We start from the raw sequence: 18,294 nt of genomic DNA on the forward strand, positions 1-18,294 counted from the left end.
CCAACATGAACAAAAATATCATTTCTAAATGCTCCCAAAATGCTTTGTGTGCTCCCATAACTAATATCAAAGGCCATTGCAAGTTTTCTGACTAATTCAAATGTCTTTGAGGAAATCAAATATTAATGAATATCCCAGGACAGGATTGTGTTCTCTGCTGTAAATGTAGCTTATTCCTCATAGGCTTTATGCCAAAGTTGTAATGTTTCTGTTCATGTTTTTTTTTTTCCAGTTTGACCCAGAATTTCATATCAGCCTGCCTGCTCATTCATTATTTTACATTTAGGTATGTTAACAATGTTCAAGTTGTTAACATAGTATGGAGCAGTGTCTTGTGGGGGGGGGGGGGGTAACAATGATGGGTATCCATCCCATAGATGTAGCTTGGAGGAGCTATTCACAATGTTTGTCACTTCTGGTCTGTACAAATATGTCACCTGAACAAAGCCATTTGGCAGATTTAGGAGAACTTGCCAATCCTTCCAAACCCTTCTGGATAAAGAAGGGTGACATTTTTCTAAGAGTTTCTCACTAGTGGAGTGAATTATCAGGTAGCGAGATGTTGGACCCGATATACTCACAGCTTCTGTTTTCTGTCTTTTTGAAGAAGTGCATCATCTGGGTCAACCGTCAAATTTTCAGACAGAGACAGGATTCTGGCCCAAGAAGGAATATATTTATCAGAATTCACAAGATTTTTGTTTTGTCTGGGCACCCAGGCTCCCCACCCACCATGGAGTAGAGCCCAAAGGGATGACCACTATCTGGCAAGCAATAAATGTGCTTAGGAGTGGGATGCCAGGGCTACCCAGACACCATACCCACACCGCTGCCAGCTTGAATCCTGTCCCTCGGACCATGAGGGTAGGGGCATGGCATTGACACAATTGACCCTTGTAGGCAAACCCACTAGCCAGTTGATCCTGGCTGGGCCATCCAGGACCACCCGTCTTGTCGAAGCAGGGGCCAAGGTGGTGTGTTGAAGCTGGGCCCCCTCAACCACCAGGATCACCCTTTCCAAATTTCCATGACTCGCAGAGCACAGCAAACACGGCGGATTCCACTGTTAGCCTGAAACCTAGGCTGTGGGTTTCAGTAATCTGGAAGACCAGCAGCATCACTGGGAGGTCCCCCTCACCACGTACAGGTGCTCACGTTGAGGGGGAACTAACAAAGTAATTACCCATTGAAGAATGGGGGGAGGGGTGGAGAGAGAGAGAGAGAGAGAGAGAGAGAGAGAGCACAATATGAGCAGCAATTTTTCAATGTTCACCACAATACAGCACCCTCTAATGCAAAATTAATCCAAAGTAGGCTGAATATATTTTATGGATAAAAATAACATATACACAAATTGTGTATATATTTTGTTTTCATTCATTCAATTAAATAATGTGAATTTAAATAATACTTGTCATTCATATAAAACTAAACTGAATTTAATTTATTTATCTGGATATTATTATCAAAGTAATATCTGTGAACAATAAAGATAAATATGTTTTCTCATGTCATGGTTTGCATTGAATAAAAGATATTTCTTCACTGGTGTTACAATTTCACATTTAAATATGATAGGAATATAAAAGGTAAAGTGCAGCCATTATCAACCCACTACAGGATAATAGCCTCCTCAACAATTCATGTTGAGGGAAATGGACCATAATCTGCCACGCTGGTCCAGTGCAGGTTGGCAGATCGACCATATTCAGCAGTCAGGGACTTAAACACCGGTCTACTCAAAGAGCATGTGCTACTGCATTCCCTCTCCTGACCGAGTGGTCAGGAGTGGGAGTGCAGTAGCACATGCTCTATAAAAAATTATGGAGGCCTAGGAATATATCCAGTGTGAAGTTTCAAAACTGAAACTGATAGACTTATCGTCTAAAAATTGATACATTAACTTTGTTTTGATCAATAGGCAAGAGTAAACAATACCCAACCGAGAAATTGAAAATAACCACAGTAACTTTATTCGCAGTTAAAAAAAAAAAAAAAAAGTATTTGCAATTGATATTATGTTATTCATCATTGCCAAGTAGCAATAATATCAACTTAACAAAGTTGATACGTAGGCTAGCAGATTTGGTGAGTAGATTTCAGTTTGGTTTTCTATAATTTACTGAGATCTAGAATATTATAAGAATGTTAGGAACAACTTACCCCATTCTATTAATGGAATCTCATCAATCTATCTTTTCTTCACTTATTCTCCCTACTTTTGATTTTATGAAAAAAATATTTCCCCCATATTTATTAGCTGAAAATTACAACCTGTAAGAAATCTTTATTTGGTTTCTGAACCTTCTTTCTATCTATGCTACTACATTAAAAAATTACTGAATCATAAGGATCAACAATATTGTGTTGTTTGGAATTACCATATATGAAGTATAGTCTTTTTCTAGATGGACAGACAGAAAATATTAAAGGCCATATAACAAATCACACCTCTATCAAGCATGGCATTTGAAAAGTTCCTATTACTATTATGTACTCAACTGTTTGATATGCACATGTAACAATTTGATATGCATATATCAAACTGTTATATGCACTGAATTGTCAGATATCAAATTACCACAGGCATCAATTATGCAAATAATTATATTTTATAGGAATGAAACATTTTTAATCATTTCTTTTGTTAACATTTTAAGTTTGAAGGTTTTAATTTAATAAGAACATTTTCATTTCAGTATGTTTTACAACCTTGCTAATCATAATTATATTTTAGTTTAGAATATAAATTAAAGTATTATTAATAAATATTAGTAAATTAATAAGAGGAGTTTACCTCAATATAGTATGTGGAACACTTCCGTATGATACCCTCCAGAAATTAGAAAGGAAAAAACGAAAAAATCGACAACTTACCGGTACATTAAAGTAAAATATAAATAATTAAATAATCAATTTAACACAATTCAAAATCAATTCAAAACAATTAAAATTCAAATTAACGCAATTAAAAGAATCTAACGAAAATATTCAAAACGATTTTCAAAACGAGGAAGGAAAATCGTTTTGAATATTTTCGTTAGATTCTTTTAATTGCGTTAATTTGAATTTTAATTGTTTTGAATTGATTTTGAATTGTGTTAAATTGATTATTTAATTATTTATATTTTACTTTAATGTACCGGTAAGTTGTCGATTTTTTCGTTTTTTCCTTTCTAATTTCTGGAGGGTATCATACGGAAGTGTTCCATGTACTATATTGAGGTAAACTCCTCTTATTAATTTACTAATATTATTATCAACGTAGAACATATTGAGAGGAAGGAAAATCGTTTTGAATATTTTCGTTAGATTCTTTTAATTGCGTTAATTTGAATTTTAATTGTTTTGAATTGATTTTGAATTGTGTTAAATTGATTATTTAATTATTTATATTTTACTTTAATGTACCGGTAAGTTGTCGATTTTTTCGTTTTTTCCTTTCTAATTTCTGGAGGGTATCATATGGAAGTGTTCCACGTACTATATTGAGGTAAACTCCTCTTATTAATTTACTAATATTATTATCAACGTAGAACATATTGAGTATTACAGCTCTGATTCATACTATTAATAAATATAAAATTTACATTCATTTAATGGTATTTAATTTATTCACATAAATCAATTTTATGTTTCTTCTCTGTATATAACTAGGATCATACATTTTTTAGTTTGGTTCCTAACAAATCATTAAATTAGGTAGGCATATAAATCAGTATTCAACACGAAAAAAATATTACCTCATTAAAGAGTAAATGGACAATAAACATCTTCCCCTCATAGTTGATTTTCTGTATATCTTGCCTATGATAAACAAGGATATCTCTATGAAAAGTATATCTTAAGAATGTACAAGTATACAGATATATGAAAGAAAGAAAAATCATTACAAATTCAGAAATCACATTGAATATTTGTAATCAACCGCTTTGAATCTGACTTTAAGACTAGTCACATGGACAACACTAGAAAATTTAGACCAGTGAATGTGGAAATCTTACGTATATAGCGTCACCTCATAATTTATTATTATGAGAGCCTTAGAAATGTTCATAGTTACAGACCTCTAATTGTACAAAAGACTGGAAAAATTATATTATGCTGACAACACATTTTTATACATAACTGCAGCAGTTTTTAATCCAATACTTTTGCAAATATGAGTATTTACGATGGGTGATTTTCACAAATTTATAACCTGGCCATATATCAGTACATTTCAACATTTATTTTTTTTCCCCCCACAATTACAATTCTATGCTCGCCTTAAATCTTACTTAAAATGTCATTGTCATAACAGTTAAATTTATAAATATAAATAACCCTTCATAATATAAAGGATCATCCAACCTTTTTAAGCTATGATTTCAAAGGTCATGCGTAGGTTATTACAGCAAGCAGGCACTGCAAGACTAGTTCCTTACCATAAATTTCAAAACTGAAACAGAACTATTACAAAAAAAAGCAAATACAGTAAGTGCCAGTTATAATGATCACGTTTGCAAATTGAATTTTGATTCTAATAAGCGAAAATTGACAAATACTATCCAGAATCTAAAAATAAAGCACAAATTTACACTTTATTACCAATTAAATGATGCGTGAAAATTGGAAGAATATTATCCACAGGTTAGCAAAATAAAAATAAATTTATACTATGTACATAGCTGTATTAATTTAACATAATATAATATAACATAATATAATATAATATAACATAATTTAACATAATATAAATGTATAATGTAAATATACATATTAATTAAACATAACACTTTGTAATATGATTATAATTTTAAAAGTCATTTATTTTAGATTGCTTTAAATTATCACTACAAAGTGTATTTATAGATTTTTCAATATCATATAATAGTCTATATTCACAATCACTTGCACCGGTTTCTTCCAACCCTCTCCTCAGGATGGCTATAGCTTCACAAGTTTACTGTTTTGTAAATGGAATTCGTTTGGGTTCATCTTCATTTCCTTCATTTGAAGGCTCCTCAAAGTAATCAGTATCGTGACAATCGTGAAAAATTAATCTGCATTTTTCAAAACAGTTGCTAATGTAGGTTTTGGAAACTTCATTCAGGCACTCATTGCATGTTAACAGGAAAGATTGCTTCTACAGGGATGGGATACACTTAAATAGAAGGGGTGCAAGAATATTTGCTGATGCTATCGAGGCAATGTTAGCTGGGGGGGGGGGGGTCACAGACTAATAGATTAACAGTAGCCACAGGCAGAGGTGAAAATGATTCTTAAGCTGCTTCTATTGGAATGAGCAGCAGCCCGGAAAGCCAGCTGCTAAGGATTTCAGGAACTGCAGAGAGTTGTGAAACAAGTAAATACATGGGCTGTATTATAGTAACTAAGAGTAAGAACAGTTGCATGTATACTTGCATGTACACCAATGCCAGGAGTACAGTAAATAAATTTGAAATGCTGGTTAAGACATTCAAGTTGGATATGGTTGGGATATCAGAGGTGTGGTGCCACTCAGATATAAGGGATGCAGAATTGGAATTTGGAAAGTACAATGTGTACAGAAAGGATACATAGGATCAGAAGGGAAGAGGGGTTATGCTGTTGAATAAGAAACACAAAATCTAAGGAAGTGCACCCAGTTGACATAGATGGACAATGCAATGTTGAGTCAGTTTGGCGTGACATAAGCACTGGGAGAGCAATAATGAGGGTAGGAGTTTGTTATAGGCCTAATGACTTTGATGAGTTGTTGTTGTTATTTGGTTCTTAGGAGCATTAGCAACTAAGGCCACATTGCTCCGGGGATATGTGTGGTCATTCCCTGACCTTTCCGCATCCTACGTATTTAGTGGTCACGGGCTCGAACCCTGGTCTAATCAAGAAGTGTGTGTGACGCACTGCTGCTCCTGCCCAAGTGGCTATGAAGGCACCACTCTGATGAGTACAATGAAAAATACAAAGAAATAGAGTGGCCAGTAAAATAGAATATCTTATAATGGGGGATTTTAACTTCCAAGATATAGACTGGAACTTGTGGGGTTAGCAAGACTTTTGTGGATTTATTGGATGATTGTTTTCTACAGCAGCATGTTAGAGAGGCAACAAGAGGGAGTAACACTATTGATCTGATTATCAGCAGTGATTATTCATTAATTAAGAATTTACAGATAAAGGAACCACTAGGTGGCAGTGATCACAGTGTACTGATGTGGGATTTACTTAAAAGATCTTACTACTATCAGTAAGATCTTTTAAGAAATTTTGAAAAGGCAACTACAGTGCTCTTAGAGATTTTTTAGGTTCTGTAGAGTAGTACCAATAGCAAATTCTAAATAGGAAGCATTCAAGGAAGTAATTTTGGCAGCTACTAGGTTTCTTGTTCCAACTAAGAAATGCTGCTCTAGGTTTAGGCCCAAATGGATGTCAGATGAATTAATGAGACTTGTGGCTGAGAAGAAAAATGCATGGAATGAACACAAATTGTCAGGTGACACAGAGGCCTATGGTAGATACAAGCTAGTCTATAATCAAGTCACAAAGGAGGCTAGGTAAGCGAAGGCAGATTATGAAAAATCTTTGGCAAAGGATGCAAAGAAAAACAGATTTCTTTATTCATATAAACTTTAAAAGGAAGGGGATGAATCAGAATGCTCCACTTCATATCAATGGTTTGACTGTAGATGATCATTCTCAGATAGCTGCCGAACTAAATGAGCATTTTGCATCTACATGAGGAGTTATTCAAGGAGGATAGGGCAAGATGTTTATCAGACTCTAACAGGGAGTTAAATGATTTTGTAATAACTCAGAGCAAAGCAGAGGAGAAATTGTTGAAATTAAACATAAAAAAGGCACCTGGGATAGATGGGATCTAACCAGTTATATTAAAGGAGGCAGCAAAGTAAGTAAGCAAATTCTTAGCCATAATTATGAGAGCATCCTTGGATTTGGAGGAAGTCCCCACGGACCGAAGCTGTGCAAATGTATCTCCAATTCACAAAGGGGGGGGGGGATCAAAGGGTGACAAGTAATTATAGACCTGTTAGTTTGACTTCTGTTCCAGGGAATATAATGGAGTCACTGTTTAAAGAAGCACTGCAGGATCATCTAGACAAGACAGCAGTAATAATTCAGACACACAGCATGGGTTTTTCAAGGGGAAGTCTTGTCTGACCAATTTCATTGGATACTATGAAGTGGTCATAAAAGAACTAGATGCAAAAAATAATTTTGATATCATATACTTGGATTTCAGGAAAGCTTTTGATACTGTTGCACATGGAAGACTACTGTACAAATTGGAGCAGTAAGGCATTAAGGGCAAGTTGCTACAATGGATAAAGGGATGGATAATGTGGGAGACGACAGAAAGTGGTGATCAATGGAATGTGGTGGACTAATGTTATTAGTGGTGTCCCTCAGGGTTCAATGCTGGGCCCACTGTTGTTTTGTATATTTATCAATGATATTGATGAAGGTATATCAAGCTTAATGTCAAAGTTTGCAGACGATAAGAAGGTTGGCAGGGTTGTTAATAACAGTAATGACAGTATGCTGCTACAACAGGATCTGGAAAAGTTGGGTAGATGGGCTGAGAAGTAGCAACTGAATTTTAACATTGACAAATGCGAAGTACTGCATATGGGTAGCGTAACCCCAAAGAAATGTACCAACTATGTGGGGTTACACTCAGAGTAGTGGAGAATGAAAGTGACCTGGGGGTAACTGTGCAGTCAGATATGTAGTTTTCTGAGCAATGCAGACAGGCTGCCAGATAAGGTCATGGGGTCTTGTCAATGATATACAGAAATTTTGTGAACAGGGATAAGGAGGTGATTATCCCCTTGTACAAGGCAATGGTCAGACCACACCTTGAGTACTGTGCAAAGGTCTGGAAGCCTCATTTTAGGAAGGATGTAGAGTGTCTAGTAAGAGTACAGACAAGCACAACAAGATTGGTGAAGGAAACAAAGGAGTGCTCTTACCAAGGAAGGCTTAAGTTGTGCAAATTGCGGTGCCTGGAGAGTAGGCACCTGCGAGGCGATCTGATTGAGGTATATAAGGCCTTGAATGGATTGAGCAGGCTCAATGCTGATAGGGTTCTTCCTCTTGCTCAGATTACAAACCTGAGTGGGCATAGAATTAAACCGAGGAAAGACAGTTGTAGAATTGATATGCAGAAGTTTGCCTTTAGCCATCAGGTAGTTGACTGCTGGAACAAACTTCCATCTGTTATTGTGGAAGTTTATAGCTTAAATAAATTCAAGGCAGACAAACATTTGGAATGAATTGATCAGTGCAATGGGATTTTTTTTTTTTTTTTTTTGCTGATGCTGTATAAGCTTGCTTTCTTACATCATGTGCCTCTACTAATGCTAACTGTCATATGAATTACATCACTTCGCCTCATATCCGATCTATAAAAAGTCTTAAAGGTTTTTATTATTACCTGTAAGAGAGGTTGAATCAGTGACGTGGTATTCGGAGGTAGAAAAGCAAATTCAATGTTTCTGAAAGTCAACTTTGGTTGAGCTGGGCAGTTGTCTAAAACCAATACAATTTTTTTGTGTTTCTTATCCAATTGCAAATCTCATTTGTAAAGATAATCTTCAAATAAAGAAGCTGTCATCCAAGCATTGGCATTATTGCATTATTGCATATAAAACAGGTAGCTGTTTTACTCCTTTAAAACATCTAGGTGATTTACTCTTGCCTATAAATAATGGCTTCATCTTGATTGTTCCCATCATGTTGCATGTTAAAAGAACAGTAATCCTGTCCTTGATATTCTTTGCTGCAGACGCAGAGGAAATTTTAAAAATCATGCAATGGTGTGGAGTAGCCCTGTAGTACAACCCTGTTTCATCTGTATTAAAAATGTCTTCAGGATTATAAATGCTTAACACAGTTTCCCAAAAGGTTTCCAACTAAGTGTCAGCTGAAGAACCATCGGAATCCTGTTTTTTCTCAGTTAAGATTTTTGTAAACAATATCATGCCTTTCCTTCCATCTTGTCAGCAATCTGTCCATTGCCTTAAACTCTTAATGTAGTTTTTTTTAGCAAAATCATTAGCTCTTTAAAGAAGAATTCTACAAGTCATTGGTGAATTAAATGAGTTGGCCTGTTGGAACCAAATGAACAGAGCCTCATCTACTGTTTGGCATTTCCCTTGACGCTTCCTTTTTCTGGTTTCACTAATCGCATTAGTGTTTATTTTTTACACTCAAATTCACTCTCTTTCTGTTCATTGACTTTTTTTTTGGTAGTAAAATTTAAAACACAGTAAAAAAGTTAAGCGTCAATAAAGCACAGAGCACACACAAATTGGAACTAACATGACACATGCAAGTGAGACGAAGTTTAGATATAGAAATGAAGAGCAGGTTTCACCGAAGGGGAAAAACACTTCACCATAATAATGTGAAAACACAGAATTCCAGCTATCGGTATTATTGTAAATGCAATAAGATCGAGTTTATTACACACCAACAGAATTGCATTAACAGAAAATGCCCAATAAACCAGAAACCGCAAACTGTTTTTATTGTTTTACGGTTGTGACCTCTATAAATGTGATCTCCAGAAATGTGCTTGAGAAAAATATCACAGAGGCATTCAAAATTGATTCTTATAACTGAAAATGTGATTCTAGTAAATGATGAAAGTGTAGTGCATTTTATGATTTGAATCAGTTCTTCGAAATTTGATTTTATAATGCAGCTGAGTCTAATAACCAGTGATCACCATAACCAGCACTTACTGTACTAATAATATCCCTATTATATGATTATAATAATATTGCTAAATTCTGAGGAAGATACATAACACATGAGAAAGCAATATAGGAAAATCGAATATTATTAAAAACATTTTCAAAAAAAATCAATGTGAAACTATTTTGTGACACAATATTTTTAAACTTGGATGCATAATACTTGCAGAGTGCATAATGTGAAGGAGTGGGCCATACACTGCATGTGGGTTGGACACCCAAATGATCACATAGCAATTTTTATTTGCAATATTTAGCATTTTATAACAGAGTCACATTGAATACTTCGTGATCATTTATTCTTGATCAACAATAGTTTACTCATTATAAAATTAAATATACAACTTTTTATTTATCATAGTCCATTATGGATGGGGTGGTCATAATTCAGTTATCACTATGTGGAATAGGTCACAGTATAAAAAGCCAAACAGCTTTGTACACTAGGGCAGCGGTAACTTGCATCTGGTTGAGATCAAAGTGATAAAATAGCAGTTAAGAGATGTAGTAAAGATATTAGGGAGTTTCAAAAGGGCATGATTGATGGAGTTCACGAGTTGGGTGCTTCCATATTGAAAATGGCATTTCTTGTCAGTTTCTCACAGCCCACTGTGGATAAAGTATACAAAGAATAGTATCTCACTGACAGAACTGTAAAGGATTGTGCAAGGTTGATGTTCACGATGAGCAAAGGGTGTGTGTGCAGTGCATTGTACAGGCTCAATGGCAAGTCATAGCGTGACAGCTGACATTGCAATACAATATGAAGAATACAAGAACAATATCCCAAACGAAGATGTGCCGCACACTCTGACATATTGGGGTTCCACAGCAGATGACCCAAGGACATCTTCTCCTCACTGCTGATCACTGTTGACAGCAAATGCTGTGTGTCAACAATATGATGACACCGTAACATTGCTGTCAACAATGACCAGCAGTAAGGAGGTGTCAACAATACGACGGTTGGACACTGAAGGACTAGAAATGAGTGAGCTAATTGGACGAGTCCAAATACCTTGTGCAACTTGCCGGCAGATGCCTTCATCTGTGGCGCAAGCAACATGAGTCCGTGTACCATCATGTAGGTGGCAGTTAATACAGGATGTTTTGTTGGCAAAAACTACTGAAGCCCTGGGGCATATGGACCAACATTTCACCGAGGTCTAAAGGAAGCTCTTCACAGACCATGTGCCTCCTGCCATGTTCCATTTTTTTCTAGACAGAAAAAGGATCTTTCCAGACAGAAATGTGCCATATCATTGGGCCCACACTGTGCTTAAGTGGTTCAAGAAACAAAGTGAAGATATTGCCCATCTTGACTGACCCCAAATTCACCAATTTCAATCCAATTAACCACCTGTGAAATGTGTTGGAATGGGAAGTAAGGCAAATGGTCATCAATTCCGACACTATGAATAGCCTTGTAGGTAGCATTGCTAGAGATCCCTATGGACATCCTCGGACATCTAGTGTAGTCAATATCTAGGTGAACTGCTACTGTTATTTATGCACAGTCACCCAATATGGCTATTAGTAAGTGGCCATAATTCAATGTTCACTCAAGTGCAATTTTATAATGGATAATACTACTATTGCAGGTAAACCTCAAGTAATGTGGTGGATACATTCCCCACATTACTTGAGGGAGTTTCCTAAAAAAAGAGTCCAAGGATGCTCTCATAATTATGGCTATGGGTTTGCTTAGTTGATTTGCCGCCTCCTTTAATATAACTGGATAGATCCCATCCACCTCAGGTGCTTTTCTTATGTTTAACTTCAACAATTTCTCCTCCACTTTGCTCTCAGTTATTATAAAATCATTAAGTATCCTGCTACAATTTGATAATCTTCTGACATTTTCAAATCTTAATAATTCCTCATGTGTGAAGGTAGATGCAAAATACTCATTCAGTTTGTTTGCTATCTGAGCAGGATCATCAACAGTTAAACCATCGATGCCAAGTGGACCAATCAGATTCATCCCCTTCCTTTTAGAGTTTATATAAGTAAAGAAATCCTCGCTGTTTTTCTTAGCATCTTTTGCCAAGGATTTCTCGTAATCTGCCTTCGACTGCCTAACCTCCTTTGTGACCTGATTACACACTAGCTTATATCTGCCATAGGCTTCTGAGTGGCTTGATAATTTATATGCATCCCATGCATTTTTCTTCTCAGTTACGAGTCTCATTAGTTCATTTGATAACCATTTAGGCCTAAACCTTGAACAATATTTCTTAATAGGTATGAAACTTCTAGTAGCATCCACGATTAATTCCTTGAATGCTTCGCACTTAGAATTTACTGTTGGTAACATTGTCAGTTGATCCCACTGTACAGAATTTAAAAACTTTCTGAGACCACTGTACTCACCTTTACGGAAGCAAAAACCCTTTCTTTTACCCCGGATGGTAATTAAATCTTTAAGTAAATCCCACATCAGTACAACTGTGATCACTGCCACCTAGTGGTTCCTTTATCTGCACATTCTTAATACACGAATGATCACTGCTGATAACCAGATCTAGAGTATTACTCTCTCTGGTTGCCTCTCAAACATGCTGCTGCAGAAAACAATCATTCAATAAATCCACAAAAGTCTGACTAGTGTGTGAGTGACCAAGCCACAAGTTCCAGTCAATATCTGGGAAGTTAAAATCCCCCATTATAAGACATTCTGATTTACTAGCCCACTCTATTTCTCTGTACAATTGTTCCAGTCATTAGGCCTATAACACGCTCCTATTCTTATTTTTGCTTTTACAGTGCTTATGTCACACCAAACTGACTCAACAGTGCACTGTTCATCTATATCAACTGGGTGCACTTCTTTTGATTTTATGTTTTTCTTAATTAACAGCATAACACCTCCTCCCTTTCTCTCCTGTCTATCCTTTCTGTACACATTGTACTCCCCAAATTCCAGTTATGCATTCCTTATATCTGTGTGACACCAAGTCTCTACTATCCCAACAATATCCGCCTTTGATGTCTTGATCAACACTTCAAATTCATCAAATTTATATACTATACTTCTAGCTCTGGTATACATGCAAGCATACATGATCCTATTCCTAGTTACACTAACACATCCCATATACCCACCTATTTCACGATGACTGCCATCCGTCCCTGAAACCCCCAACACCCCTCACTCCAGGTCGCTACTTATTCAAATAGAAGTTGTACAAGAATCACCTTCACCTCTATCTGTGGCTACTGTTAGTCCTTTTGTCCAAGAAGAGCACTGCTCATTGATAACTACTGGTCTTTTCTCACTCAAATATCCCTTATCCATAGTAACTTGCCCTTAATGACATATTACTGCAATTTGTACTGCAATCTTTTATGTGTAATGGTATCAAAAGCTTTTCTAAAATCTAAACATACAATATCAAAATTATTTTTTGCATCCAGTTCCTTTGTCACTCTGCATCATAATATCGAACCAGACTGGTCAGACAAAATCTTTACAAATCCATTCTCTGAGTGTGCTATGACTGCATTCCTGTCTAGATAGTCCTGCATTACTTCTTTAACCAATGACTCCATGAGTTTCAGTGGAACAGAACATTAACATGTCAATTATTTCTCATGTCACCCTTTGATCTCCCCCAGCTGCCCTTGTGAACTGGGCATACATTGGGGACTCACACATCTCCAGTTCATATATACTTCTCCAGAATGCAAGGATGCACTCATAATTACAGCAAAAGGTTTGCTTAACTCATTTGCTGCTTTCCTTAATATAACCATATAGATCCAATTCACTTTTTAAGGTGAACTTCAATGAGTTTTTCTTCTCAGTTATTGCAAAATCATTCGGCAACCTGCGTGAATTTGATACATTTCTGGTATCCCCCCCTTCCCTAAAAAATTACTCAAGAGTGAATGAAGATTCAAAATACCTATTCAGTTAGTCAACAACCTGAGCAGGTTCATCAACAGTTAAACCATTCATATCTAATGGATCAATGTGATTCATTCCCTTCCTTCCAGTGTTTACATAAGTAAGGAAGTCTTTGCTCTTTGTCTTTGCATCCTTTTTCCAGAGAATTCTCATAATACACCTTACATTGGCTAACCATGTTTGTGACCTGAATGCACACTAGTTTATATCTGCTAAAAGCTTTTTTATCACCTGATACTTTATATATGTCCAGTGCATTCTTCTTCTCTGTCATGAGTCTCACCAGCACACAATAAAAATCTCCTATCACATCCATTTATGTCTATGCTTTGAACAGTCTCTCTTAATTGGTATAAAAAGCAGATGAGCTTCTTCAATTACATACCGGAATGCTTTGCATTTACAATTTACTCTATTAATTTTATCAGTTGGTTCCACTGCACAGAATTTAAAAACATGTCTGAGACCACTATAGTCACCTTTAGAAAAACAAAAGCCCCTCCCTCTGCCCTTTACAGTCATTGCATCTTTTAGAGTAAATCCCACTTCAATACACTATGATTGCTTCTACCTAGTGAGTGTTTCCATGCATTAAGAATCTGCAGATTCTTAATGTAATGCAGCTGAAAATCAGATCAAGAGTATTGCATTCTCACGTTGCCTCTCAATGTAGGAAACATTCATCCAATAAATGCACTAGGTTCTTGCTAATGTGTGAGTGACCAACTCACAAGTTTCAGTCAATATCTGGGAAGTTAAAATCCCCCATAAGACATTTTGATTACTGGCCCACTATTTCTCTCTATAGTTGTTTGTTGTACTCATCAGAGTCACTAGGCCTATAACACCACTGTAGCCACTGGCAGAGGTGAAAGAGATTCTTGCACTGCTTCTATTAGAATGAGCAAAAGCCTGAAAAACAAGATGCATGATATTTCAGAGACTGCTGGGAGCCATTGCGGTACAAGTAAACACATGGGTTGTGTTAGGGTAGCTAAGAATAGAAAGAGGTGCAGGTATACTTGCGTGTACACCAATTCCAGGAGTTTAGTAAATAAATTTGATGAATTTGAGGTATTGCTCAAAACATCAAAGGCAGATATTGTTGGGATATCAGAGACATGGTGTCACACAGATATAAGGGATGCAGAACTGGAATTTGGGGAGTACAACGTCTACAGAAAGGATAGACAGGATAGGAAGGCGGGAGGGGCTATGCTATTAGTTAAGAAACACATAAAAACCAAGAAAGTGAAGCCAGTCGACATCGCTGGACAGTGCAGTGTTGAGTCAGTTTGGTGTGACATAAGCATTGGGAGATCAAAATTGAAAGCAGGAGTGTGCTATAGGCCTAATGACTCTGATGAGTATAATAAGAAACTGTACAGGGAAATAGAGTGGGCCAGTAAATCAGAGAGTCTTATAATGGGAGATTTTAATTTCCCAGATATTGACTGGAATTTGGGGGCTGGTCAATCACACACTAGCAGGGCTTTTGTGGATTTATTGGATGATTGTTTTCTACATCAGCATGTTCGGGAGGCAACTAGAGGGAGTAATACTCTTGATTTGATTATCAGCAGTGATTCTTCATGCATTAAGAATCTGCAGATAAATGAACCACTAGGTGGCAGTGATCACAGTGTGCTGAAGTGGGATTTACTCAAAGAGGTAACTACCATTAGGGGTAAAGGGAAGGGTTATTGCTTCCTTAAAGGCGACTACGATGACTGAGACAGTATTTAAATTCTATACAGTGGGACCAACTGATGATGTTACCAACAGCAAATTCAAAATGGGAAGCATTCAAAGAACTTATCTTGGAAGCTACTAGGCTTTACATACCAACTAAGAAATATTGTTCAAGGTTTAGGCCAAAATGGATGTCAGATGAACTAATGAGGCATATGGCAGAGAAGAAAAATGCATGGGATACTTACAAATTAACACATGACACAGAAGCCTATGATAGATACAAGTTGATATGCAACCAAGTTATAAAGGAGGTTAGGCAGGCGAAGGCAGATTACGAGAAATCCTTGGCTAGGGATGCAAAGAAAAACAGCAAAGAGTTCTTTACTTATGTAAACTCTAGAAGGAAGAGGATGAATCAGATTGGTCCACTTGATATTGATGGGTCAACTGTTGATGATCCTGCTCAGGTAGCTAACAAACTAAATGAATATTTTGCATCGACATTCACACATGAGGAGTTATTCAGCGAGGGGAATGCCAGAGGTGTATTCAACTCTAGCAGTAAGCTACAGAATCTTGAAATAACTGGGAGTAAAGTGGAGAAGAAACTGTTGAAGATAAACACAAGAAAGGCACCCAGGGTGAATGAGATCTATCCAGTTATATTAAAGGAGGCAGCAAAGGAAGTAAGCAAACCCTTAGCCATAATTATGAGAGCTTCCTTGGACTCAGGGGAGGTAACCATAGACTGGAGATGTGCAAATGTGACCCCAATTCACAAAGGAGGATCAAAGGCTGACACAAGTAATTATAGACCTGTGAGCTTAACTTCTGTTCCAGGAAAATTAATGGAGGCACTGGTTAAAGAAGCACTGCAGGATCATTTAGACAAGACTTCAGTTATAGCTCAGACACAGCATGGTTTTGTTAAGGGGAAGTCTTGCCTGACCAATTTGATTGGATACTATGATGCAGTCACAAAAGAACTGGATGCAGGGAATAGCTTTGTTATTATATACTTGGATCTTAGAAAGGCTTTTGATACTGTTGCACATGGAAGACTGCTACACAAATTGGAGCAGTGTGACATTGGAGGCAAATTGCTGCTATGGATAAAGGGGTGGTTGAGGGGGAGAAGACAGAGAGTGGTAATCAATGGTCACTGCTCATCGTGGACTAATGTTATTAGTGGAGTCCCTCAGGACTCAGTGTTGGGTCCATTGTTGTTTTCTGTATTTATAAATGATATTGATGATGGTATATCAAGCTTAATGTCCAAGTTTGCAGACCCTGCCAAAGGTTGGCAGGGTTGTCAAGGACACTACTGACACTATGCTGCTGCAACAGGATCTGGAAAGGTTGAGCAGATGGGCTGAGAGGTGGCAAATGAAGTTTAACATTGAAAAATGTAAAGTACTACACATGGGAAACAGCAACCCCAGAGCAACGTATCAACTCTGTGGTACTATACTCACAGTGGTAGAGAATGAAAGGGACTTGGGGGTGGTTGTGCAGGCAGATATGAAGTTTTCTGAGCAGCGCAGACGGGCGGCAAGAGCAGCTCATGGAGTATTGTCAATGATATACAGGAATGTTTCCAGCAGGGATAAGGAGGTGATTATTCCCTTGTATAAGGCAATGGTCAGGCCACACCCAGAGTACAGGTCTGGAGGCCTCATTTCAAGAAGGATACAGAGCTGCTGGAACGAGTACAGAGAAGGGCAACAAGATTAGTGAATGGAACAAAGAGGTGCTCTTACGAAGAAAGGCTTAAGTTTTGCAAATTACAGTGTCTGGAGACTAGGCACCAGCGAGGTGATCTGATAGAGGTGTATAAAGCCTTGAATGGTTTGAGCATGCTCAATGCTGATGGGATTCTTCCTCTAGCTCAGAATAATCACCTGAGAGGGCATAAATTCAAATTGAGGAAAGACAGATGTAGGATAGACGTGCGGAAATTTGCCTTAGCCAGCGGGTGGTTGATTGGTGGAACAGACTTCCATCCCTTGTAGTGGAAGTTGATAGCCTAAATAAATTTAAGGCTCAGCTGGACAGGTATTTTGAACGAACAGAGGGGTGAAGTGGAAGTGGGTTTTTTTGGCTGATGCTGCATAAGCTTGCTTTCTCGCATCAAATGCCTCTACTAATGCTAATGCTCAAAACACAATCCTACTCTCATTTTTTCTTTCTCAATACTTATGTCACACCAGAATGACTCTTCATTGCATTGGCTACCCACGTCAACTGGATACACAGCTTTAGATTTTATGCTTTTTAACTAAGAGCATAATTCCTCTCTCTTCCTATCCTCTCTATATACATTGCACTACCCATATTCACATTTTCCTCTCTCTTATCATAGTGACACTAGATGCAATAGCTGCATAATACAGGCACTACCCGAATTATGTAAGGGTTGAGTTCCACGGAACTCTGCTTAAGTCAGAATTTCCTTAAAAGCTTATGCAGCATGCACAATATGCTTGCTGAATTTGATTGAAGCAAAAAAGAATATGTAAATAGAATTATTTATTCAATTTTTTTTTTTATCTCATGCATAGGAAAAATTATAAAATTATGCAATTACAAAAATTGCAAAATTATAAAATTTCAAAAAAACGGAGGGGACAGGTATAGCTGTAGCTAGTTTTACTTTTCAAGTATTGTTGCCAGAATCAACGTCTCCAGCTAATAAGTATCCCGCTGCAGCGGCTGAGGGCTGTGAAAATTTACAAGGGTTTTTATTTGCACACATCACAAAATTTCTCTGCTGCAGAATCGGCACTGGCGACTTCACTGCATACTCTAGCATTGTGGAAACCAGCACAATGCTTGAACCTATTAAACCACCCTTTTCTTGGCACGAACTTGACTTGGGATTCGCTGTACTGATCCTATCTTATCCTATTTAGTTGAATGGCCATT

At 37.1% G+C, this 18,294-nt stretch overlaps 1 protein-coding gene across 2 annotated transcripts in view; it reads right to left on the reverse strand.

The window, feature by feature from the left end:
- The window catches only part of Frmd5 (FERM domain containing), a 433,883-nt gene that overhangs the window by 137,464 nt on the left and 278,125 nt on the right, over positions 1 to 18,294 (reverse strand). For both annotated transcript variants that reach the window (XM_090368524.1, XM_090368523.1), the window contains exon 9: positions 3,744 to 3,807. In XM_090368524.1, the coding sequence (XP_090224650.1) occupies positions 3,744 to 3,807 (64 nt within the window). The remainder of the gene's footprint in view (positions 1 to 3,743; positions 3,808 to 18,294) is intronic.

This window comes from Mastigoproctus giganteus, chromosome 2 (genome assembly GCF_048544385.1).
Source record: "Mastigoproctus giganteus isolate SK-2022 chromosome 2, ASM4854438v1, whole genome shotgun sequence".
NCBI classification, from domain to species: domain Eukaryota; kingdom Metazoa; phylum Arthropoda; class Arachnida; order Uropygi; family Thelyphonidae; genus Mastigoproctus; species Mastigoproctus giganteus.